The sequence below is a fragment of the Bos grunniens genome, chromosome 4, assembly GCF_055505025.1.
Source record: "Bos grunniens cultivar Pamir isolate PY7600 chromosome 4, Bosgru_T2T1.0, whole genome shotgun sequence".
In the NCBI taxonomy this organism is placed as follows: domain Eukaryota; kingdom Metazoa; phylum Chordata; class Mammalia; order Artiodactyla; family Bovidae; genus Bos; species Bos grunniens.
Genome location: NC_141168.1, coordinates 70,179,398 through 70,206,136, shown reverse-complemented (window position 1 = coordinate 70,206,136; position 26,739 = coordinate 70,179,398). Strand labels below are relative to the sequence as shown.

At 40.5% G+C, this 26,739-nt stretch overlaps 1 gene segment (V, D, J or C); it reads right to left on the bottom strand.

Moving 5' to 3' along the window:
• Positions 1-190: 190 nt before the first annotated feature.
• On the bottom strand, positions 191-25,795 carry LOC147374323 (T cell receptor gamma constant 1-like). The segment is given in 6 exon segments: positions 191-783; positions 4,302-4,343; positions 4,628-4,675; positions 5,185-5,244; positions 9,928-10,257; positions 25,625-25,795. Coding segments are annotated over 6 exon segments (699 nt in total).
• Positions 25,796-26,739: the final 944 nt, after the last annotated feature.

Sequence of the window (26,739 nt, the reverse complement as noted above, 5' to 3'; positions counted from 1 at the left end):
TGGCTGTGGGTCCCCTTGGAGCCAGTGCCCCAAAGAGAGCACCATGACTACCGTCTCAGGGAAAGACCTAGAAATGTGGTGTTGCCCATTATTGTAAGCAGAACTAAATTTGATATCACTGTTGTCATGCTGTTTCTCACCTTGATTAGTTTCATGAAATTAAAGTACACAGATAAAAAGGGACTTTTGATTTCTTTTTTAAAATTTATTGTGCTTATTGTGAAAATCAAAGTACAGGATTCAAGTAGCAAAGCCAGCATCTCCAGGGTGTGTGACGGAAGATCAGGGCCGTGGTCTCGGTGGAGATGCTCAAGGAGGAAACAGGGAAATGCCCACTGTGTGTGCTCCAGGGGTTATGAGGACTTAGGGGTGGGGAGGAGCTGATGAGGTTGTGGGGACAGTGGTGGGAGAGGCTCCCCTGGACTAGCCCTGGGCCGTGCCTTTGAGTAATGGCAGAATTCTTGTTAGAGAGAAAAACTGTCTGCCCAGTGCTTCGAAAAACCCTTACACAATGATAGAAAATTAGACACAACACCTGAAATAACCCAAACCCAGAAAGCAAGCCTGGCTAGGTCTTCAGTAGAGAGTTTCTGACAAAATAGATGAAGAAGGGAAATTGGCCCCTTTGCTGTCCCCTGCGTCACGAGTTCTTCCCGTCACAGCAGACACCTGTTCTCCTAAACACACAGCAGGAGGTGGTGACAAAGTAGATGGCACTCTTGAGGAGGAGGAGGAGGTAGGTGTAGTAAGCAGAGTTGTACGTGAACTGCAGCTGCACGGTATCTAGGAGAAGTCATATGATTATTACCCATTCTTTCAGAAGGATAGGATACACCTCCTAACATTGTGTGTGTGCTCAGTCACTCAGTCGTGTCTGACTCTCTGCAGCCCCATGGACTGTAGCCCGCCAGGCTCCTCTGTCCATGGGGATTCTGCAGGCAAGAATACTGGAGTGGGTTGCCGTGCCCTCCTCCAGGGGATCTTCCCAACCCAGAGATCAAACCCGGGTCTCCCGCATTGCAGGCAGATTCTTCACCATCTGAGTCACCAGGGAAGCCCAATAAGAGGTATGGTCACAATTATTTACTTCTGATCATCTACATTGGCATGACACCCCTGTAACACCAAACCCCAAGGTAAACATTTATCATCACAACCACCACCACCAGGACGGCTCAGAATTCAGTTCACAGTTCAAGTCAACAACCTCAGCTAAATTCACTAGAACCTTCCAAAATATTAAAAAGTAAGGTTATATTTTTAATGGAGTCCAGGAGGGAAAATCATTTGTGATAAATTGCTTTCATCATTTTCTTCACCCTTGCCATATGTCTAAAAAATAACGAGTAATATTCATTAACCGCTAGCCAAATGCTAAACACTTTTCTGAGAGCTTTGCATGCAAATTTTTAATCTTGTTTAATTTTTATGATAACCTATAAGATCATTTGGAGAAGGCAATGGCACCCCACTCCAATACTCTTGCCTGGAAAATCCCATGGATGGAGGAGCCTAGTAGGCTGCAGTCCATGGGGTTGCTAAGAGTCAGACACGACTGAGCGACTTCACTTTGACTTTTCACTTTCATGCATTGGAGAAGGAAATGGCAACCCACTCCAGTGTTCTTACCTGGAGAATACCAGGGACGGGGGAGCCTGGTGGGTTGCCGTCTATGGGGTCGACCCCCATTTTACAAATAGACTGAGGACAGAGAGGAGTAATTTGCCTGACGTCACACATTTAGAAAGTACCAGGAACCACATTTCAATCCCAGCAACATGATTTTAATGAGCACATTCTTAGCTGTCATGTAGTTCTGCATCTCCACATTCAGTGCATACCCCAGACATTTGATATTTGGCATAAATATCAAGTCGAATCACTGGTTTGGAAGGATCTGATGGATTATACCTTGTGTATCAGTGAGATTACGATGAGGTTACGATCTGAAATTTGGTGGCGTCTAAGGTGGGTGGGGCAGGGTGTAGTAAAGTGAACACTGTGCAAAATGCAAGACAGTGGTTAGCCCAATTCTCAGAAAGTTTAGGCGCTCATACCTCAGTCATCTGTCTGTCCTGAATGTCTCTCATCGTGGCTGTGATGTTATAGGCTAATTGCGCTTACTCTCCTTTGAAGTTGTACAAGAAATAAATGATGTCAAGGAATAATTAACAACAGTGATGATGGATCTGACTTGGCTAAGCAAACCACAAGGCTGAAGTCTGTTCCTGAGGAAATATCTCTCTCTCTAGAGTCAGAACTCCAGAATCACTAGTATATGGTGTGGAAAGGATCTCAGAAGGTGACAGGCTCATAACTTACTGCCCAGTGTCAGGTCAGGTGTTAGCTGAGTTTCAGGCCCCCTGACACAGTGAGAATGAAGAAGGGATGAGCAGGACTGGAGCCAGTGCTTCTAAATTCACTAAGAACCCTCATGTAGGGAGAAGGGACCACTAACTAGTACTGATCCTGTGCCAGCTAAATGGATACCCTATGGAGACATCCCACATAGCTGACCTTATCTCTGTAATAACTGAAAGTGAAAGTGTTAGTTGCTCAGTCATGTCTGACTCTTTGCGACCCCATGGACTGTAGCCCACCAGCCTCCTCTGTCCGTGGAATTTCCCAGGCAAGAATACTGGAGTGGGTTGCCATGCCCTTCTCTAGTGGATCTTCCCAACCCAGAGATCAAACCCGGGTCTCCCACATTGCAGGCAGATTCTTTACTGTCTGAGCCACCAGGGAAGCACTCCCCTTCAATTACTGAGTTAGGTGTAATTGTTCCCTATTGGCAGGTGAGGATTCTGCTGTTTAGCAATGTAAGTAATGCACCCACATTAATGCAACTAATAACCAAAGAACTCTAGTCTGTGATAGTTGGAAGCCCAGGCACTTACACCCCCAGCCAGATGTCCATTGTGTCAAGGCCTTGGTTTTTGGATTTCTTACTCTATATCAGTGTCTTAGAGGAGGGATTCAAATGTCCTAGGTTGAAACTCCAGATCTAGCTGTGAGACTTGGTACTGCTGCTGCTGCTGCTGCTAAGTCGCTTCAGTCGTGTCCGACTCTATGTGACCCCATAGACGGCAGCCCACCAGGCTCCCCCGTCCCCTGGATTCTCCAGGCAAGAACACTGGAGTGGGTTGCCATTTCCTTCTCCAATGCATGAAAGTGAAAAGTGAAAGTGAAGTCACTCAGTCGTCTCCAACTCTTAGCGACCCCATGGACTGCAGCCTACCAGGCTCCTCCGTCTGTGGGATTTTCCAGGCAAGAGTACTGGAGTGGGGTGGTGAGACTTGGTACAAGGGACTTGATTAATTTTAGCTCATTGCCCTCATCTGTAAAATGGGGGGAAATTAATATGTTTTTTCCAGTGGTCAGGTATGGATGTGATAGTTGGACTATAAAGAAAGCTGAGTGCAGAAGAATTGATGCTTTTGAACTGTGGTGTTGGAGAAGACTCTTGAGAGTCCCTTGGACTGCAAGGAAATCCAACCAGTCCATCCTCAAGGAGATCAGTCCTGGGTGTTCATTGGAAGGACTGATGTTGAAGCTGAAACTCCAATATTTTGCCTACCTGATGCGAAGAGCTGACTCATTTGAAAAGACCCTGATGTTGGGAAAGATTGAAGGCAGGGGGAGAAGGGAATGACAGAGGATGAGATGGTTGGATGGCATCACCGACTCGATGGACATGGGTTTGAGTGGACTCTGGGAGTTGGTGATGGACAGGGAAGCCTGCCATGCTGTGGTTCATGGGGTCACAAAGAGTCAGACACGACTGAGCGACTGAACTGAACTGAACTGAACTGAATATATACCCTCTTAGGAGCTTTATGAAAATCATACTTAAAATACACAAAAGACATAGTATAAGGCCATCTGTAGGAATATGAAACTCTCTATAAGCATCAGTTTATGTTATTAGGTACTAGCAATAACATAGTGCACTTACATAAAAGCAACTTGGTATCATTTTTGCATAGTCACTATAATCAAAAGCTACACAACCGCATCCTCTAATTGAGAGTCATCTCACACCAAAACCAGTATTTATTGTGTTAAGATGACTCTTACAGAATGTTGGATTTACTTAAAATATGTGTAACCTAAAATATGTAGACAGTGTAACAATCTAAATAATAGACTTACTTAAGATTTCCTTATAGACCGTTTAACAGTCTATTTTGCAATATCCAGACTTTCTGATTTTCTACCTTAAACCAAGTTCAAAAGTTTAATTTATCTAGAGGAAAAAAGTGCTATAACATGACATAAAGGCAAATACAGACAAAACTTACTGTTTTCATCTTTCAGACATGCTTTTGTAGAATTAGCGAATTCTAGAAGAGAAAATAGTAGTCAATTGTTCATACTTACTATTTGATACATGATGTATATGTATATGTATGTTTGTGTGTGTGTATATATGTACACAATACACACACATATATATAAAATCTGCCAATAGAGACAGGAGAGATACTGATCAAATGTATGAATCTTAAAGTTTCAGAAATAATTGGTCTTTCCTACCATAAACCAGGAAAGTTCAAAAGGTAATTTCATCAGGAGGAAAAGAAAATGCTATAGGATGACATGAAGGCAAATATATACAAAAACTTACCACTTTCATCTCTCGCACAAGCTTTTGTAAAATCAGTATCAGTGACTTCTAGAAGAAATGAGAGCAAATATTAATCAATTGTCCATGCCCATTATGACAGTGTGTGTGTGTATGTATATATGTGTGTGTGTGTGTATATATATATAAAATCTGCTGCTAGACAAGTCAGTCGGTTCTTGAAACTATGAAAATTTTTAGCATCACTATTCCAGATATTTGTTCTTTTCTACTTTAAGCCAGAGAAGTTCAAAAGAAGTTAATTAATCAGAAGGGAAAAAAATACTAAAGCTTAACATAAAGGTGCATGCAAGCCTGCTAAGACGCTTCAGTCATGTCCGACTCTTTGAGACCCTATGAACTGTAGCCCTCCAGGCTTTTCTATCCATGGGATTCTCCAGGAAAAAATACTGGAGTGGATTGCCATGCCCTTCTCCAGGGGATCTTCCTGACCCAGGGGTCAAACCCATATCTCCCGTGGCTCCTGCATTGCAGGCAGATTTTTACCACTGAGCCAGCAGGGAAGCCCAACATAAAAGCAAACGTACACAAAAACTTACCACTTCCATCTTTCAAACAATCATTTGGAGGCTCAGTAGTAGTGACAACTGGGGTGAAAACTACAATAAATTAGAGAAAGTATTGTCAATTATTCATGTTCATTATTTGTGCATGCGTGTTTATATGTGTATGTGTAACATATATATGTATGTGTGCATGTAGCATATATATTATATATATATAATCTGCTGACAGATTAAAATATGAGCTCTACAAATCCAGAAATAGTTCATCTGATAATATGTAATTCAGTAGATCTAATTCATATATTGTTTTCTACATGTGACAATGTCTGTCCAAAATACAATTTCAAGAAATATTTGCAGAAAGGCTAACAGAAAAAGTGGCTGCTCTACATCTTGAGTGTCCACTGCTGACATGAAAGGATGTTCCCAAGATGAACACATCCAATCCTAGAATCTGCAACAGAATCCCACGTTCAAGGAAGTCTGGCTCAGGTAAATTTCCCTTCTAAGCAAAGGAAAGCAGTCACACCTTTCCAAATCACACACGTTCCCAGTATCCCTGACTTACGCACATGATTTCTGCATTTGTGGTGTTTGTGGGCATAATGAAAACAATAAGGCTAATAGCTAGTGAGCAACTATAACTACCCTAACTACTTCACATGTGTTACCTTCTTTAATCTTCCAGTGACACTGGAGTGAGGTGTATTTTGGGGGATTCCATGTTACAAAAGAAGAAATAAGGATCAGAGGGAAAGTGACTGGCAGAGAGTTGGACCAGTGGTACCAGTGATGACAGAGCCAGCATTCAAAGGATTATTGTGAGAGATTAAATGAGACGGAGCCTGTGTAAAGTACTTTGTAAAATAAGCCGGAGAAAGAGAGAGAAAGTAACCAATGAACAACAGAATTCTACTACTGTAGACACTAAAAGCATCTTCTTTTCCAGATATCTTAATTATTATTATCAGTGACCTCGTTTATATAGGAGGTCAACATTTCAGTGCAATTCCAGGGATAGGAAATTCCAAATACAAAAAAAAATCAGCCAAATTGCATTTGTAGGAGGTCAACATTTCAGTGCAATTCCAGGGATAGAAAATTCCAAATACAAAAAAAAATCAGCCAAATTGCATTATAGTTTTCCATATAGAAAATGGATCCGGGAAAACAGAGTCATAGTGGTTGTTTGGTTTATTGCTTTTCTTCTGGATATGTTCTTATCCATATGGATTTGGTTCTGGTATGCCATTTTATGCCTTCATTGAGATCAGTTTTCACTATAAAAAATGAATTTGAGGTGTTAAGTCTTTGCAGTAAATGCCGAGAGTGAAATATTAATATAATCATCCTCAAGAACTGACCTTAATGTGTCTTAAAACTCTCTGGGACTTCCTTGATGGTACAGTGGGTGGGAATCCATCTGCCCATCCAGGGGACATGGTTTCAATCTCTGGTCTGAAAGATTCCACATGCCACAAGGCAGCTAAGCCCGTGCCCCACAACTACTTAGCCCATGCTCCGCAGCATGAGAAGCCATTGCAATGAGAAGCAGTATATATTGAATCACTTTTTTTGGGGCTCCAAAATCACTGTGGATGGTGACTTCAGCCATGAAATTAAAAGACGCTTTCCCCTTGGAAGAAAAGCTATGACAAAACTAGATAGTGTATTAAAAAGCAGAGATATTACTTTGCCAATGAAGGTCCATATAGTCAAACCTAGGTTTTTCCTGTAGTCATGTATGCATGTGAGAGTTGGACTATAAAGAAAGCTGGACACCAAAGAATTGATGCTTTCAAACTGTGGTGTTGGAGAAGACTCATGAGAGTCCCTTGGATTGCAAGGAGATCAAACCAGTCAATCCTAAAGGAAATCAACCCTGAATATTCATTGGAAGGACTGATGCTAAAGCTGAAGCTCCAGTACTTTGGCCACCTGATGGGAAGAGCCATGTCATTGGAAAAGACCCTGATGCTGGGAAAGATAGAAGGCAGGACAAAAAGGGGACAAGAGGATGAGATGGTTGGATGGCATCACCAACTCAATAAACATGAGTTTGAGCAAGCTCTGGGAGATGGTGATGACAGGGAAGCCTAGCACGCTGTAGTCCACGGGGTCGCAAAGAGTCAGACACAACTGAGAAACTGAACAACAACACAGTATTCTTGAAAGTGAAAGCGTTAGTCTCTCAGTTGAGTCCAACTTTTTGCATCCCCTTTGACCGTAGCCCACCAGGCTCCTCTGTCCATGGGATTCTCCAGGCAAGAATATTGGAGTGGGTAGTCATTCTCTTCTCCAAAGTATCTTCCCAACCCAGGAATAGAATCCAATTCTCCTGCATTGCAGGGAGATTCTTTACCATCTGAACCACCAAGGAAGCCCATATAATATTCTTAACTTTTATCAAAAAGAAGAAACTTCCCAAAAATAGCATTAGAAATTTACTGCTGCTGCTAAGTCGCTTCAGTCGTGTCCAACCCTGTGTGACCCCATAGACTGCAGCCCACCAGGCTCCCCCGTCCCTGGGATTCTCCAGACAAGAACACTGGAATGGGAAATTTACTAAAGAGTGACGTTCACAGAAATGCCCTCTTTAGCTATATGGCCATGAAATCCATGGGAAACATTTATTTTAGAAATTAAGTGCCAAGTATCACACATGATAAAAGGGAACTTGTCTCCTTTATGGTAATTATCACCATGAAACTTACTACCCTTTTTATTTTTCCTTAATCACAGAAAAATTAAAACCTAATAGGACAGTTAGAGCCATGATTATATTAAACTGCACTTAACAAATTTGTTTATTATGTATTTCTTAGAGTAGAATGAGTGGAAATAGAAGTTTAGGGCAGTTTCTGTAATCTTAGTTTTGATTAGTTTAAGGAAAGAATATAAATATTACAGTAGATGCATGAACAAATACACCCATTTATGTTTTAGGATGCAATTTGTTTGCTGACTTTATTTCATCTCCTCTTCATTGCAGTCCTAGAACAAAGCCAAGGCAAATGTTCAAGCTTGATTTGATCATTGGCAAACTAAGAATCAGAGAAGATAAAGACTTACTTCAGAAATTCAGACTGGTGCACAGCAAACGTCTGTGCACATTTTATGTGCTTGGTTCCCACTGCTTGAAAAGGCTTTCTAACCACAGAGAAAAGCACAAAATGATTCCTCTGATGGGCACTCTGTGGCCTTTGGTCTGCTAGGTGAATTACTCAGAACGTTAAGTCCGGAGTCCAGTGAGTTAGACGACCACTGTCAGGGTGAAGATACACCCAGCACTTTGCCCCCACCGTGTGGACACATCCAGGATCTGCTCACAGGGGCTGCTTTGGGATGTCATGCCTGGATCGCAAGTGACCCTGAGTCATCCAGAAAACTGTATATTCTCTTGACTGTAGTGCATCCTCCTAGGACAGTAATTCACCCGAGTGTGTCCATTCACACATCCCTCCAGACCTGGCATGTGCTAGGGCTGCAATAAAAGTATCTTGAAAGACCTTTTCTAACAGCAAGAAATACATTCATTATGTACAGTGGGAATAAGTTTGCACACTTTAGTCTCACCCGATCTTTAATTACAAATTTTAACTTCAAGGTAGTAAATAAAGTACAAATTTTAACTAAGACCATAATAAAACTGCAGCAGTAAATTATTCTCTTCAGTTGGTCAAAAAGTTCTTTCAAGTTTTTTCCATAACATCTTATGAAAACCCAAATAAACTTTTTAGCCAACTCAATACTTTTTGTTGAACTGCAGTCTGGTTTCCTCATAAGAACATCATTTTGTCATTTAATAACCCACTGTTTCTGACTCATACTTTGAGTAAAACCAGGATTAAAGTGAGAATGACTTTGCTTGGTGAGTAGAGCATTCCTGAAAGAAATATAAATGTTCTTATTTCCTGATCAACCAAGCAATCAAAAGTGGAATTTCTTTTTGCAAATTTGTTGTGCACTAAGTTGCTGCTGCTGCTGCTGCTAAGTCGCTTCAGTCGTGTCTGACTCTGTGCAACCCCATAGATGGCAGCTCACCAGGCTCCCCTGTCCCTGGGATTCTCCAGGCAAGAACACTGGAGTGGGTTGCCATTTCCTTCTCCAATGCATGAAAGTGAAAAGTGAAAGTGAAGTCGCTCAGTCGTGTCCAACTCCTAGCGACCCCATGGACTGCAGCCTACCAGGGTCCTCCATCCATGGGATTTTCCAGGCAAGAGTACTGGAGTGGGGTGCCATCGCCTTCTCCGGCACTAAGTTGCTAGAGGCTTTCATATATTTTCTTTAATTTAATCCATACAAAGACCCTAAAATCATCATTGTGACTGTAACATTTTGGAAGATGAAACTGAGGCTGAGAAAGCTTAAAAATCTTTTTTCTTTTTTGTTTTAATGTTCCCATGACTGTACTATTTTAATTCTAGTGGGAATTTCAAAACATTTATGCTACCATTAAACATAACAACATCTTAGAAAGACGTGTTTATTTGACTTGACAGAAAAGTTGGGGTATTGTCTTTGAAAAACTGTGTTCTGGGAGGTTATTGTTGTTTAGTTGCTAAGTTGTGTCTGACTCTTCTTTTGTGACCCAGGCTTCTCTGTCTGGAATTTCTGAGGCAAAAATACTGGAGTGGGTTTGTGTTTCCAAATCCAGGGGATCTTGCCAACCCAGGGCTCAAACCCATGTCACCTACATTGGCAGGTGGGTTCTTTACCACTGAGCCACTAGGGAAGCCCAAGGGAGGTTATATTTATATGTTTATATTCACATACCTTCATTCACTGCAGGAAAAAGAATCTCTTGATCTTTTCCTCTTGTATTTTTCTCATGTTTGACGATACACATGTGCTCTTTCTTCATGGAGTTTTCTGTCACGGTCAGCCAGCTGAACGTCATGTATGTGTCATTGGTCTTCATGGTATTTCCCTGCTGGGATGGCAGAACTCTGTTGCCATTCTTTTCTTTCCAAGAAACCTTAATAACATCAGGGAAAAATTTTTCCAGAAGACAAAGATATGTTGCAGCCTGTTGATGGTTGACTTCGTTAATTGAAGGAAGAAAAATTGTGGGTTTTGGGGAGGTATCTGCAGGAAGTTTTTTATCTGCAGAGGGGGATAGAAAAGAATTTAAAATAGTTATTAGAGAAACATGGAGAACCATGGAATAAACTAGCATGCAATAAAAGGAAGAAAACTTGTCACTGAACTAGTGCTCACCATGGATTACATTCACTTACTATCCTTCTTATTTTCAATAGAAAGAGACGTTCAAGAGGTTATGTAACTTGCCCAAAGTCACAGCTAGCAGAGTAGAACCTGGATCACACGTTGGCCTTTGTTCTTTTTCCATATGGTAAGATGGGGTATGAGTTTTATCTCCTTCCAAAATTCACGAACACATTTATTTTTTAACATCTCTATTGTTTATCATAGTGGAGCCTGTTTTAAAGTGGATGGATGGGCTTCCCTAATGGCTCAGTGGTAAAGAATCCTCCTGCCAATGTAGGAGACACACATTTGATCCCTGATCCGGAAGATTCCACATGCCTCGAGCAACTAAGCCCCTGCACAACTATTGAGCCTGTGCTCTAGAGCCCTGAAAACATGACTACTGAGCCCTTGTGCTGCAACTATGAAGCCCCGTGCCCTAAAGCCCAAGCTTCAAACAAGAGAAGCCACTGCAATAAGCCCGCACTGCAATGAAGAGTAGCCCCACTCTCTGAAACTAGAGAAAAGCCCATGTTGCAGCAAAGAAGATGCAGCAAGGACAAAAATTTTAAAAATAAAATTATATTAAAAAAATGAAGCATTTGGGTGTGTGGTGAGAATGAGAATGGGGGAGAAGTCCAGTTAACTCTGATAGTTTCTCTAGAGGTGAGAATCTTTGACTTTTTTCAAACTTTTAATTTTATATTTGAGTATAGCTGATTAACAATGTTGTGTTAGTTTCAAATGTACAACAGAGTGATTCAGTTATACGTATACATGTATCTCTTCTTTTTCAAATTCTTTTCCCAATTAGGTTGTTACAGAATATTGAGCAAAATTCCCTTCCCTGTACTATATACAGTAGGTCCTTGATGGTTATCCATTTTAAATATGCTGCTAAGTCGCTTCAGTCATGTCCGACTCTGTGCGACCCCATAGATGGCAGCCCACCAGGCTCCCCGTCCCTGGGATTCTCCAGACAAGAACACTGGAGCGGGTTGCCATTTCCTTCTCCAATGCATGAAAGTAAAAAGTGAAAGTGAAGTCGCTCAGTCGTGTCCAACTCTTAGTGACCCCATGGACTGCAGCCTACCAGGGTCCTCCATCCTTGGGATTTTCCAGGCAAGAGTACTGGAGTGGGGTGCCATTGCCTTCTCCGATTTTAAATATAGCAGTGTGTATATGTCAGTCTCAAAGTCCCTAACTGTCCCTCCCTCCACCCTTCCCCACTGTAACCACAAGTTTGTTCTTTAAGTCTGTGAGTTGGTTTCTGTTTTATAAATAATTTCAATTATATCATTTCTTTTTAGACTCTACATATAAGAGATATCATATGATATTTATCTCTTTCTCTGCCTGAATTACTTCATTCGGTAGGACAATCTCTAGGTCCATCCATGTTGCTGCAAATGGCATTGTTTCATCCTTTCTAATGGCTAAGTAATATTCCAGTATATATATACACACACACACACACCCCATGTCTTCTTTATCCATTCTTCTGTCATTGGACACTTAGGTTACTTTCAGGTCTTAGATATTGTGAATAGTGCGGCTATGAGCATAGAGGTGCTTGTATATTTTCAGACCATGTTTTTCTCTGGGAATATGCCCAGGAGTGGGATTGCAGGATCATATGGTAGCTCTATTTTTAGTCTCTTAAGGAACATCCCTACTGTTGTGCATAGTCACCGCACCAGTTTGCATTCCCACCAACAGTGTAGGAAAGTTCCCTTCTCTCCACTGCTTTCCCTTCCTATCCTGTTTTGTAACTTGTGCTCTCTTTGGTCACATAACTCATCCTCATGTTTTGCAACTCTGTGGAACTCCATTTAACTACTCTGGAATGAACCATACTTATCTTTGTCAACAAAGGTCCATCTAGTCAAGGCTATGGTTTTTCCAGTAGTCATGTATGGATGTGAGAGTTGGACTATAAAGAAAGCTTAGCATTGAGGAATTGATGCTTTTGAACTGTGGTGTTGGAGAAGACTCTTGAGAGTCCCTTGGACTGCAAGGAAATCCAACCAGTCCATCCTCAAGGAGATCAGTCCTGGGTGTTCATTGGAAGGACTGATGTTGAAGCTGAAACTCCAATATTTTGCCTACCTGATGCGAAGAGCTGACTCATTTGAAAAGACCCTGATGTTGGGAAAGATTGAAGGCAGGGGGAGAAGGGAATGACAGAGGATGAGATGGTTGGATGGCATCACCAACTCAATGGACATGAGTTTGGGTAAACTCCGGGAGTTGGTGATGGACGGGGACAGGGAGGCCTGGTGTGCTGTGGTTCATGGGTTCGCAAAGAGTCGGACACGACTGAGCAACTGAGCTGAACTGAACTGATCTTACTTATCATATAAATAAATGTCAGTAGGAAATTTATTGTATTTTTAAACAATATACAGTCATTTTTTTATAATGGGAATTAGAGTCCCTGTGTACTTGACAATTTGTGATGTTGAACTTAAAGCTTCAAATGTGGATCACCTGCCTGTTTCTGAAGTGATGGGATTCTTCTGGTGAGTTTCTAATTTTATATAACATCTGAACTTCAGATCTGAAAACTTTCAGATTTTTGAGTGGAGGAGTTGATTGTTTACAGTGCCTTGAATTTGGAAACAAAATAGCAATATTTCCATAACTTCTATTAAAAATGTATAATTTTCTGACATGCTTTATATAAACCTTATCAAGTAATGCATTTTATCAGAATTTTGCTTCACTTTAGAGAATGTTTACCAAGGCACATTTTCTTTTGAAATTTCATTTCAAGTTTAAGCATGATTAAGAATGCACAGTATTTTGATTCTGTATCTCCCCCAGTGTTAAATCTACCCTATAAGTTTGCTGAACTTCTTTAGAGCTCCATGGTTTACTATGTTTTCATCTGCTAAATAAATATACATATAATTAAAAATTAAATGTATGCTTCCTGAATTTCTTATGGACATGATGTCAACATATATAACAAAACATAGTTTATAAATGATCCCACTTAAATGCTGGCATGTTTCTTGATTATATATTTATGGTTAAAGTAATGGTTGAAATTATAAATGTTAAAACTCTTTCCAGTTTATTTCCAAATGAAACATAAATACTTTACTCATATTCTCTTTGAGCTAGTTTAGAGTTGTTTTAATCATTCTGAGGGCAGTTTCTTAAGAACAGAAAAATTAAACTTATCATTTGAAAAGAAAAAGAAAAAAATTTTTGAGAAATTTTTCCTCTGTAGCAAAATTCCTGAGTTTTCTACTAAAGAAGTAAGCAAACAGAGGTCATTTAAAAACTTACATTGTAAATACAATTAGGTCCTAATGTGTTTAATTTTATACACCTTACTCATGGTGTAAATAGTATTTTATTGATTATAATAGTAAGATACTGTATATTTCTCCCATCACACACTTTGTTTTTATTGCTTGAGAGTACTCTATGTTTCCTTATATTTTATAAATTAAATAGTTAGAACTATTTCACATTTAAATAAACAAATTACATTTTGACCTTTGCATCTGTATTTAATTGACTTCACAACATGATCATTTAATTTATGAATTAAAATTTTTCTGATAAATATGATCGTGAAGCCCAAGTTTATTTTCTAAGGGCCAATTGTGTTGCTGCTGCTGCTGCTAAGTCAGTTCAGTCGTGTCCAACTCTGTGCGACCCCATAGACGGCAGCCCACCAGGCTCCCCCGTCCCTGGGATTCTCCAGGCAAGAGTACTGGAGTGAGTTGCCATTTCCTTCTCCAATGCATGAAAGTGAAAAGTGAAAGTGAAGTCTCTCAGTCGTGTCCAACTCTTCGCGACCCCATGGACTGCAGCCCACCAGGCTCCTCCGTCCATGGGATTTTCCAGGTAAGAGTACTGGAGTGGGGTGCCATTGCCTTCTCTTAATGTTTGTGTTAGAGATGATATCAATTAAGTGAAAGGATTCAGATGTAAAACATATAGAACAACAAATATAAAAACAAATACATTTTAACTTCATTTTTCTTGACAAATAGAAAGCAGTCTGTTAAAGAGAGACAAATACCTCCCAATTCAATTTTGTGTGTGTGAGTGGACAGTAAGATAACTGTTTGTTTAAGGAGTTAGCAGTACAACTGCATCCTCTGAAGAATTTCTCTTCTGTCAATGTTTTTGGATGCAAACAACTGTCCTTCCTGAGTGCAGTTTTCCCTTTGCATTTGAATAGAGTGTGGATACGCCTATCCAGCACCGACAACGTGTTACACAGTGTGTCAGGGACACTACTGACAGGCTTTCATTGAATTCTCACACGATACCAGCTGGATACATATGGCTATTCCATTTTGTGGATTCAGAAACTGAGGCCGAAGAATAACTGACCACGTGCTCATAAACAGTAAATGGTAGACCCAGACATCCTGATCAGACTGACTCCAAGGCCAGGTTCTTTGAAAACACCCCTTTGCCATCAGGAAAGGAAGTGTGTCAGCTCACAAAACTTACCTATAATAGCCAACTTTGGCCTTGAACCGAACACTTTCATGATGATCACATATATTATACAGGAACCCTTTATATAAGTCCACATGTTCAGAAAGCCAAATCCTACTATATTTGTACACAGTTGTCTATGGTATGCTCTAAGGATTTGTTTTAATATCTTTCCTAAACTCCTTAATCTAATCCCCATTCGCATTCCCATTTTCCCAAACATTTTAAACTATTATTCCAATTTGTTTCTTGCCTTCCCTCCACTACCTTGACAAAAAATGCCCTTCTTCAGGTACTTACCTAGGACGAAAACTTTTGTTCCTTCACCAAAGATCATGTTGTTTAAATTCCACAGTGATTCAACCTGTGGCAAAAACTTTAGACTAATTTAGCTTCTCTGAGTTCTTTAAGTCCTAGTGGAATCATGACAGCCTGGGATACAAGAGGCCAAGTTTCTGGTCCTGATTCACTTTGCTCATAACAGGCTCCATGGCTGAGCTAATCAGGTAAATTAAAGCTTTCGGTGTTTGTTTATTTGAAAACATAGTGTTAGCCTGAATCAGTTCGACATCCCTTTTAATGCTGAAGTGGGACCAACATGAAACAAGGTCTGAAAAAGTGATTTTATTAAAAATGCCATGGAAAAGAAAGACCATAATAATAATTATTATCATTATTATTAGTGATTTCTTATTACTAGGTGATTGTGTACTCCAACATAATATTTTAATATCATGTGACCAGGGCTTGCCCTTACTGATGGGAATTCAGTATTTTGGGGTTGCAACTGAGTCTGTGGCAATTAACTGTGAAGATTTGTTCCTTTGTTTGCCTTCTACTATGCTCCACATGTCAGGAATTCTCAAAGCCATGGTCATAGGGCACGTGCTTTTCATACACACAACTTAAAGGCAGTTAGTTGTTTGTCTAGTGTTACCCGCTGTATTTCCAGGGTTAAGCCACTCAAAGGGAACATTGGCTAAAGCCCAATATGTATAGTCAGTATATGGAATTACTTCACTTGTGTTGTCCAAAACAAATGGCTTCCCCCTCCTGCCCAATCAACAGCACAATTAATATTCTTCCAAGCTTTTACTAGAAATTTCAGCCTCAGACTGATTTCTCTCCAGCTCATGTGTAGAATTGAGCTTGGTCTTCAAGGCAGGATGATAAGAGAAATGGTAGGGTGCCTGGTTCTCAAGTTCTATTATTATCATGTTGGGTTGTGAAAACCTTACCTGCCTGACCCTATCTGCTGAGGGTCACCGTCTGTGAATGACATTAAGTGTTATGGTATCCGTAGCATTGATGAACTGGTAGTATAAATGGGTTTGATTAAAGACCATTTCTCCCATTTTATAAAATGGATGTTGAAGACTATATTCCATCTTTATTTCACTTTTCTCTTAACTTCATGTATTAAAGTCCTTTTCTAATTTTATGTTGTAAAAACATATCATATTAAAAATTTTGGTGTGCTTATTTTATCAGCTAATAAAAAGTAAGTATTCCACAAACTTTTCATTTTTTCTTTTTCATATTCACTTTTTTTAATTGAGCTAGAGTAGACACATAACTCTCCTACCCTTCAGCATTAAAATCTGAACCTGTGCTTTCTGCTAGAAGTCCTTTTTCCTCCTGCTTCCCTGAGTGCCTTTGATCTTATTTCATGCCCTTCCTGTACATGGCATTTTCTATCTTAGGTCTTCACAAATAAATTTTGGAAACACACAATTTAAATACACAGAAACACTGTTTTCACACACGAGTAATAATACAAATTATAACCTATTACAAATTAAGAAGTCAATTAAATAATCCATTTAAAAGATCAAGCTACAGAGGAGTAAATATTCAGAATATAAAAACTTAGACTTCATTTTTCTCACCTTGTGTAATGGCCCAGACTCTGTCCTTTGGAATAAACAAGTCTCTACTGAATCCCAGTATTTGCCACAGCAATTTGTTATGTGACTTTAGGCAAGTACCTGAACTTCTCTAAACCTCAGTTTTCTTATCTGTGGAATGGGAAGACGAAGATTCCTTTTGAGGAAAAGATAAGGCATGGAAACTACTTATCATGATGTCTGTTAAGTCGCTTCAGTCGTGTCCGATTCTGTGCGACCCCATAGACGGCAGCCCACCAGGCTCCCCTGTCCCTGGGATTCTCCAGGCAAGAACACTGGAGTGGGTTGCCATTTCCTTCTCCAATGCATGAAATCATGATGTCTCAGTTCAGTTCAGTTGCTCAGTCATGTCCGACTCTTTGCAACCCCATGAATCGCAGCACGCCAGGCCTCCCTGTCCTTCACCAACTCCTGGAGTTCACTCAAAGCCACGTCCATCAAGTCAGTGATGCCATCCAGCCAATTCATCCTCTGTCCGTCCCCTTTTCCTCCTGCCCCTAATCCCTCCCAACATCAGGGTCTTTTCCAATGAGTCAACTCTTCGCATCAGGTGGCCAAAGTACTGGAGTTTCAGCTTTAGCATCATTCCTTCCATAGAACACCCAGGACTGATCTCCTTTAGAATGGACTGGTTGGATCTCCTTGCAGTCCAAGGGACTCTCAAGAGTCTTCTCCAACACCACAGTTCAAAAGCATCAATTCTTTGCTGCTCAGCTTTCTTCACAGTCCAACTCTCACATCCATACATGACCGCTGGAAAAACCATAGCCTTGACTAGACGGACCTTTGTTAGCAAAGTAATGTCTCTGCTTTTGAATATGCTATCTAGGTTGGTCATAACTTTCCTTCCAAGGAGTAAGCGTCTTTTAATTTCATGGCTGCAGTCACCATCTGCAGTGATTTTGGAGCCCCCCCAAAAAAAGAAAGTCTGACACTGTTTCCACTGTTTCCCCATCTATTTCCCATGAAGTGATGGGACCAGATGCCATGATCTTCGTTTTCTGAATGTTGAGCTTTAAGCCAACTTTTTCACTCTCCTCTTTCACTTTCATCAAGAGGCTTTTTAGTTCCTCTTCACTTTCTGCCATAAGGGTGGTGTCATCTGCATATCTGAGGTTATTGATATTTCTCCCAGCAATCTTGATTCCAGCTTGTGCTTCTTCCAGTCCAGCGTTTCTCATGATGAACTCTGCATATAAGTTAAATAAGCAGGGTGACAGTATAGCTCTCAGTAAATAGTAGCTGATATTATTATTATTCTCTTTAGTGGGATGATTTGGGGTCATTTTGTCAAATTTTTAGGACAGATAAAATATATGAATTTTATAAGCAATAACTATTACATCATTTGAGAAAGAAACAAGTTCATCAATGCAAGATCTGTTGTTTCTCTGGTAGCCACAGGCCACAGAATATGGGCCCAATCAAGCCAGCATCTAGAATGCTTTTCCACTAGACTATTAGCTGTTTGAGTGCTGGGATTTGTTCTATCTGTGTCTTGTTCACACTTCTGTCTCCAGAATCCACACAGAAACTGTCCTCAAAAAATGTTTGCTGAGAGAATGAGTAAGTAAGGATGTCCAACCATGCAGACTCCTTTCATGGACTTCAGAGCTGAGATGGTTGAGCTCACAAATTCCATTACACTGGTCCATTTCCAAGCAATGCAGCAAGAATGATCATGACATAAATTCTGACTGCTCTCAGCTTTCGTCTATGAAACTAGAATAATAAGAAGTGGGATTTGCAAATGTTATATAGTTATTTATTATAAGAAATTTTGTTTGCACTGCTGTTAGGTCTTAGGTGAAAATCAGTAACAGGTTTTGCAGGTTATTGGGGGAAAACTATAGAGAATATAAAATTTAAAAAATGTTTCTCACTTAATGAGCCATTTATAAGAAAAGGATTTTTTTTTGTAAATTCCTTTACAAAAAACTTTACTGACATAAACTTTGCCAACAACTTTACTGACATAATGACATATTATGCTAATGGTGTAAGTATATTGAAACATAAATGAAACAATGAAACAGATATGGTCCTTAAAATAGTTTAATATCTAGCCTGAGTCTATTGTGCATGTGTGTGTGTGTTTGTGTGTGTGTTCTAAAAGATGAATTTCAGTGGCTTACAAACAGGAAGTAGTTTTGTTTCCATGTACATCCATATACAGTGACCACTAGCTGCAAAATTGCTGTTCACATGCTGAGGCCAAGTATGGCAGTCAGATAAGGGGGATTGTAAGTTTTTTTTTTCTGAAAAGCATCTATCAGTCTTTCATGACTAAGGTAAAAATAGAAAAAAAGTTACTTACCACAGGGAGCTACTTAGTCCCTTCTCCAAACATCTTCTTCCAACCTGAGCTGTCATACTGGTTCAGGCTCCTACAATGATTTCAGCCTTCTCCTACCTTCATGGAGTGACTAGCAGTTTAACAACTTTGGGCGGGCAATTTGACCTTCTGAGTTCTTTTGGAAGTCCTTGATGATGGGTTTTATGGCATCTGATATTTTATAAGTTTTCTTCAGATTAGTGGGCCCAAATATCTGTTTTCCATGGTGGACTAATCATTGACAATACTGATTAAAAATGAAAAGGATAAAAGCAGGAAAAGAAGAGTTTGACAGTAGTAGGTTAACCACCTGTTCTGCTTTCCCATATTTCCAGGAAGAGTATTCAAAGAATTAAGAATTTTTTTTAAATTTCCAGGTGTTCATCTGTGTTGAAACTGCTTGGAGTTCACATCAAAGGAAAAGCTCTTCCGTTCTCACAAACACCAGGGCTGCTCAGTTGGTGATTTGGGAATATATTTCTGAAAGGAGGAAACTCTTCAGTAACTGAAAATGCAAATTTACCAATTCAAGTGTACTTGAGCAATGTGGACAAAGTTCTCCATTCATTGAGTAACATATTTCTGTTTTGGGGGAAGGGAGAGTATTGTTGACTTACAACGTTGTTAGTTTCTAAAATGAAAACCAATAATACATATTTTGCAAATTATTGGAGAAAGGAGAACAATTTTTTTTATCTTAAACAATAGAGAAAAGAAAATTCAGAAAAGCGTTTGTCACTTAATAGACCATTTACAACAAAGTGATTCAATATATACTGCAAGGAGATCCAACCAGTCCATTCTAAAGGAGATCAGTCCTGGGTGTTCTTTGGAAGGACTGATGCTAAAGCTGAAACTCCAATACTTTGGCCACCTCATGTGAAGAGTTGACTCATTGGTAAAGACCCTGATGCTGGGAGGGATTGGGGGCAGGAGGAGAAGGGGACAACAGAGGATGAGATGGTTGGATGGCATCACCGACTCGATGGACGTGAGTTTGGGTGAACTCCGGGAATTGGTGAAGGACAGGGAGGCCTGGCGTGCTGCGATTCATGGGGTCGCAAAGAGTCGGCCACGACTGAGCAACTGAACTGAACTGACTGATGTATATACATACGTATTCTTTTCCAATATGTTTAATACAGGATATTAAATATATCTGCTATATATATATATATATATATATATATATATATTAATATATATATTAAATATATCTCCCTCTGCTATACAGTAGGACCTTGTTGTTTATATATTTTATATATAATAGTTTGTATCTGCTAATCCCAAACTCCTAATCTATCCCTTTCCTGCCCCTTTTCCTTTTGGTAGCTATAAGCTTGTTTTCTATGTCTGTGAGTCTGTTTCTGTTTTGTAAATAAGTCATCTGTGTCATATTTTAGATTCCACATGTAAGTGATATCACACAGTGTTTGTGTTACTCTGTCTGACTTCATTCAGCACAGCATCTCTAGGCCCATCCATGTCACTGCGAATGGTGTTATTTAATTCTTTTTTAGGGCTGAGTAGTATTCCATTTGGAGAAGGCAATGGCACCCTACTCCAGTACTCTTGCCTGGAAAATCCCATGGACAGAGGAGCCTGGTAGGCTGCAGTCCATGGGGTCGCTAAGAGTCAGACAGGACTGAACGACTTCACTTTCACTTTTCACTTTCATGCATTGGGAAAGGAAATATCAACCAACTCCAGTGTTCTTGCCTGGAGAATCCCAAGGACAGAGGAGCCTGGTGGGCTGCCATCTATGGGGTCACACAGAGTTGGACACGACTGAAGTGACTTAGCAGCAGTATTCCATTGTGTATATATACAGCCTCTTCTTTATCCATTCATCTGTCAATGGACATTAGGTTGGTTCCATGTCTTGGCTATTGTAAATATTGGTGCTATGAAATTTGAGTGCATACATCTTTTTGAATAATAGTTTTGTCCAGATATATGCCTAGGAGTGAGATTGCTGGATCATATGGTAATTCTATTTTTAGTTTTTTAAAGAACCTCCATAATGTTCTCCACAGTGTCTGCAGCAATTTACATTCCCATCAACAGTGTAAGAGGGTTCCTTTTCTTCACCATCTCTCTAGCATTTGTTATTTGTAGACTTTTTAATGATACATTCTGACCAGTGTGAGGTGAATCTTCATTGTTTTGATTTGCATTTCTGTAATAATTAGTGACAGGCAACCTGATTCTTTACCACAATAATTAGAAATGAGAATACAAGTTCTGTGATGACTTATCTTTCATAGGATAAAAGAAGAAATTTGTAGAATACTGTTTTCCTTGAATATAGATTCCTTATTTAAACTAAAATTTGAGAGCTAAGGCCACTTCTCTTACGATGAAAGAAGAAATGTCTTCCAGACTGTTCTGTAATCTTAAGCCACTCAATTGGATAAAGAGAAAAAGAAATTGCCAGAAGCAACTGAATGCTCCTCTGAGCACAGATAAGCTGTCCATTTGCCAGGACAGAGACAGGACTGACCCTGATTTCCCCACGTCTGCTCCAGACCCACCCTATCATTTTAAATCCCTTACTGCATCAAGCATAGTGCCTTCCCTATGGAGATAAATCTATATGATTGATATTATTGGTACAAAAGAAAAATGTTAAAATAAAGCTGTAATTCTTGAATATAATGTTTACACTATATTTTCAAAAACAGTTACACTCATTAGCTCCTTTTATGTAAATGATGGTATTTTGAGCCAAGAAACAAGTCTCCACAGAGATCAGGATGTGACATAAGGATGGATGATCAGGTAGAAAATGATAGAGCTGGAATGCAAACATTTATGTAATACCAAGTGCCCACAGTGTGCTACAGAAGGGAACATGAAATCATTCAATACTGCTTTTCATTCTTTTAAAAACAAATTTTAGTTCCTTTTGGAATATAGTTGATTAACAATGTTCTGTCAGTTTCAAGTGTACAGCAAAGTGATTTTAATTCTAATTTTGCCTATTACCTGCTTGATTTATTTGCTATCTAACACTTAGTGTTCTAACTCTGAAAATGTAGTAAGAACACCTATGTCTCACATCATTATAGGAAGATGCATAGCACAATCCAGATATAACACGGGAGTTCAGTGGATCTGTGACCTGTGTCTCCTTCCTCTCTGCTCCTTCTCTTTTTGGAAGGAGGCAGGTCACAGAGATACCACTGAGGGGACCTAATGTGGACTGGGGTACACCCTTTGCATCCCCTTAGTTCCTTGACTTGAATGATATGATTGGTATCTCCTGACAGAAGAACTCTCTGTCAGGGCTGCTAGAGATCTCAGCCTTGCCTCCCAGTATGCACTCTGTGAGGGAGCTTCATAGTCAAGGCTGTGGGGCAGCCACACCCATCTTTGTCCTTAAGGGAGATCCCCACCCATCTCACACCTAACATGAGCAAGGAAGGAGCTGACTGTAAATGTCCTATATTTCCTGTGCCAAAGAGGTATGGAAAATTGTCAGAAAAGTTTGATTCAAAAATTAATAACTATATACCAATAAAGTTTTTAAAAACTTAGTAAAAATCTATTACTCTTCTACTCTATCACACTGCCCTCAATGAACATGACCTGGGGCATCAGCACAATGCACAGCCACGCCTTTGCCAGCCTACATCCCTCACTTGGAGAGAGACAGACTAGCTGAAGTGCTTCCCAAAGTAAGTGACAGTCTTGGGACCATTTCTTTCATCCTGGCAGTGATTACCCTGAAAAAGAGATCACCCAATAAAGACATACTCTAGGTTTCTAAATATGTCTCAGTAGGATTTTCATGCAGAAAAGAGCTAATCTACCACCATGGAGGTTGCAACTGACATTAAGTGGTATAATTCCAAGACAGAGACATTTTGGAATGGTTATATTCTGCTTTAGACCTGAGAAAACTGATGCCTAAAAGTGTGAAGATCTTGCTCAAGGTCACAGAGCTCATAAGGGAAAAGCCAGAGTCAGTGAGGGGTGAGAATAGGGTTCACACCATAGCTGAGGTTCACAGCAGAGGCACTGGGCTGTCCCTTCCCGGGGACTGTGGACCACGTATTAATAGCTCTGTAAGGACATGGGTGACGAGCTGGTTCTTCTTGTTGGCCACATTGTCACCAGTTCAAAAAATTCACTCTCTGTGGAGTCTGGCATTGGTGTGACTGCAAGAACAGGAAAGAGTTGTATTAGGATGATGGGGAAGATGAAGTAAGCGAACGTGAAACAGAGCTAGAGTAAGTTTCTGTCCCCTTTAGCTCCACCTCTTCTAACACATACTGGGGGATCTTAGCTTTGAATTAGGCCTTCAGTGAAGGGTTGGGCTCTTTCAGAAGGAAAGCATATATGAATTATACATTTCTAACTGCAAAATGAGAGCTCAGGGAGGTAGACAATGAGTTTAGGAATCTTTTATTAACTGTTTTACCATTGCTATTAAGCTGTACATAAACTTTGACTTTCCACTTGAAAAGGGTCTAAATTCAGCTTAAACTTCAAAAGGATTTTCTTTCTCTCCCTCATACAGCATCAGGGGCTTTCCTGTTTTGGGCTTGAAGAATCAGTGACCCAGGCTTTCTTTGTTTTTCCTCTTCTTTTCATAAGAAGGTAGTGAATATAGTGATAAGTGATTTGTGTGATTTTCCTATAAATGCAGAGATTAGAGGCATATATTTTTAGCTGTTCAACCTCCTCATTTTATAGAAGAGAGCAGAGTAGCCAGAGATTCACTCAAAAGTCCATATGTGGTGACATTCAAGGAGACGTGTATAACAGGATATTGAATATTGAATAGCTCCCTGTGCTATACAGTAGGACCTTTTTGCCAATCCATTCTATATACAATAGTTTGCATCTGCTAATCCCAAGCTCCAGTCCTTCCCTCCCGACCCTCCTTCCCGTTGGCAATCGCACGTCTGTTCTCTGTGCCCCTGAATCTGTTTCTGTTTCATAGATGGGTTAATTTGTGCCATATTTCAGATTCCACATATATGTGATATAAAAGGGTATCTGTCTTTCTATTTTTAACTTACTTCACTTAGAATGATAATCTCTGGTTGTATTCATGTTGCTGCAAATGGCATTATTTTATTCTTTTTTATGACTGAGTAGTATTCCATTGTGTATATGACCACATCTTCTCTATTCATTCATTTGTTGATGGAAGTTTAGGTTGTTTGCATGTTTGGGCTATTGTGAACTATACTTCAATGAAAATAAATTAAATTAAAAAAAACATCAGAGAGAAGTGTAAAGCAGAGAACCTGATGTCTCATCCAGGGTTAACTGCATCACCATGAGGATTTTTATCAACTCAAACTCATGAGTGCCAGGCATGCCAATAGATGAGGACACTGAGACATTGCCAATATTGTTTCCTGGGCTTCTAACTACTGTCTCTTCCCCTGCAAAATGGTGACAATGGGTAAACAACTTAGAGACTGGGATCAGGCATACACTTCCAGGCTCAGCTTTCAAACATTTTGTGGCAGATCTGTCCTTCACCCTTGAAATCATTTATGTGACATTTTGTCTGTGCATCCTTCAAGGAAAATGGTCAGATTTTTATCTTTTCAGTCAATACCAGAGCTGTCCATTAGAAATAAATGTGAGTCACCAATTCAAGCCATAGATGAAAATGTTTTGGCTTCTGCATTAAAAAAAATGAATGTTAGGACTATTTTTACTTAGTCCAAGATGTCCAAAATATTTCAACAGTAAGTCAATATAAAAATAATTAAAGAGATATTCCACTTTTTTTTTCTGCAACTATCTTCAATGTATAGTTTGTGTTGTAGACATACAGCCCATCTCAGCTTGGACTCTTGAACTAAATACATTTCAAGGGCTCAATAGCTGGATGTGTTTAGTAGCTGGTGGATTGAGCAGCCCAGATTCTCCTCCAAATGCTCCAGACAAGCTGAACTGGACAATCTTTGGAAAAGTCCCTGCCACCTGCACAGCTTTTTCCCTGGGTCAGCTTCAGCTCCCATCAGATTTTATCTGCAGAAGCCCTAGAGTCGGGGGAGTCGTCAGGATACTGAGAGATCACCCCAAGGCAACCTAAGGGACCTGGAGGCGGTGGCAGTTGCCAGTTCTGGGAGAGCAGTGGGTCTCAGCGCTTTTTGTGCAGATCCCGGGGCTGCGCGCACTGCTGTGCGGATCCCCAGGTAGCACAGTAGTACAGTCCTTCGTCGCTCTTCGCCAGCTTCCTCAAGGACATGGTGCAGCTCTTGCCATCCGTGCCGCGGGCCGCGTTGACTTTATCACCTCTTAGGACCGAATCCCACTGCACATCCCGCTTGGACAAGGCTAGATAGAGAAGCCTCTCAGGGGCCTGGCCCTCCAGTTGGCGGAACCAGTGGACGTAATCCACAGACTTACTGATCTGACAGGGCATAGTGATAGCTCCACCTGCGTGCCCCATCATCACGGACCGCTGGAACACCCTGATCTCCTGCTGGATGCCTGCAAGGGATGAGATGAGGGCAGGTTGAGTCCGCAGATCTGGGTGCATCCCGCCCGGCCCACCGGGGAAGCCGCAGGGACTCACCTGGAACCACGAGGGTCCAGAGGAGGGCCAGGCGGCCCAGAACGGCTCTGCCCCCTGCCCTGAGACAAGAGCCCATGGTGGTGGGGCTCAAGTTGCCCGGAGGCTTCACACCTGGGTGTGTGATGGAGGTCAGGTCAGGGTCTGAGTGGGTGCTTCTCCCAGGCTACCCGGGGCAACTGGTGAGAGAAATAAGGGAGGAGTGGAAGAGGGAGGAGCCAGAGGGAGGAGACAAGAGTCTGACCACAGGGTGAGGGGAGGAATGGTAAACAGGAAAGTTCTGAGAAACACTAATGAATATTGGTGGAATAATGAAATAGGAATACAGAGATCGGTGATTGGGCATCAAATATACTTTGGCAGTGTGCTAACTGATTTATGTTCATTGTTTTATTAAATCCTGAAACCTTGTGGGATAAATAATATCTTCGTTTTGGAAATGGGGAAAGCTGGGGCTATTTTATTTCATTTTATTTTAACTTTTATTTTAGAGTATAGTATAGTGGATTTACAATGTTGTGTTAGTTTCAGCTGTACAGCAAAGTGATATATATATATATATATATGAATATATGTATGAATATTTTCATACATGTATGAATCTGAATCCCTTTTCAGATCCTTTTCCCATATAGTTTATTACAGAATATGGAGTAGATTTCGCTGTGGTATACAGTAGGTCCTTGTTGTTTATTTTATATATGGTGGTGGTTTAGTCTCCAAGTTGTGTCCTTTGCTTTGCGACCCCATGGACTGTAGCCTACAAGGCTCCTCCGTCCATGGGGATTCTCCTGGCAAGAATACTGGAGTGGGTTGCCATGCCCTACTCCAGGGGATCTTCCCAACCCAGGATCAAACCTGGTCTCTTGCATTGCAGGCCTATTTTTTTTACCAACTGAGCCACCAGGGAAGCCCATTTTATATATAGATGCTGGGAGGGATTGGGGGCAGGAGGAGAAGGGGACGACAGAGGATGAGATGGCTGGATGGCATCACTGACTCGATGGACGTGAATCTGAGTGAACTCCGAGAGTTGGTTTTGGACAGGGAGGCCTGGCGTGCTGCGATTCATGGGGTCGCCAAGAGTCGGACACAACTGAGCGACTGAACTGAACTGA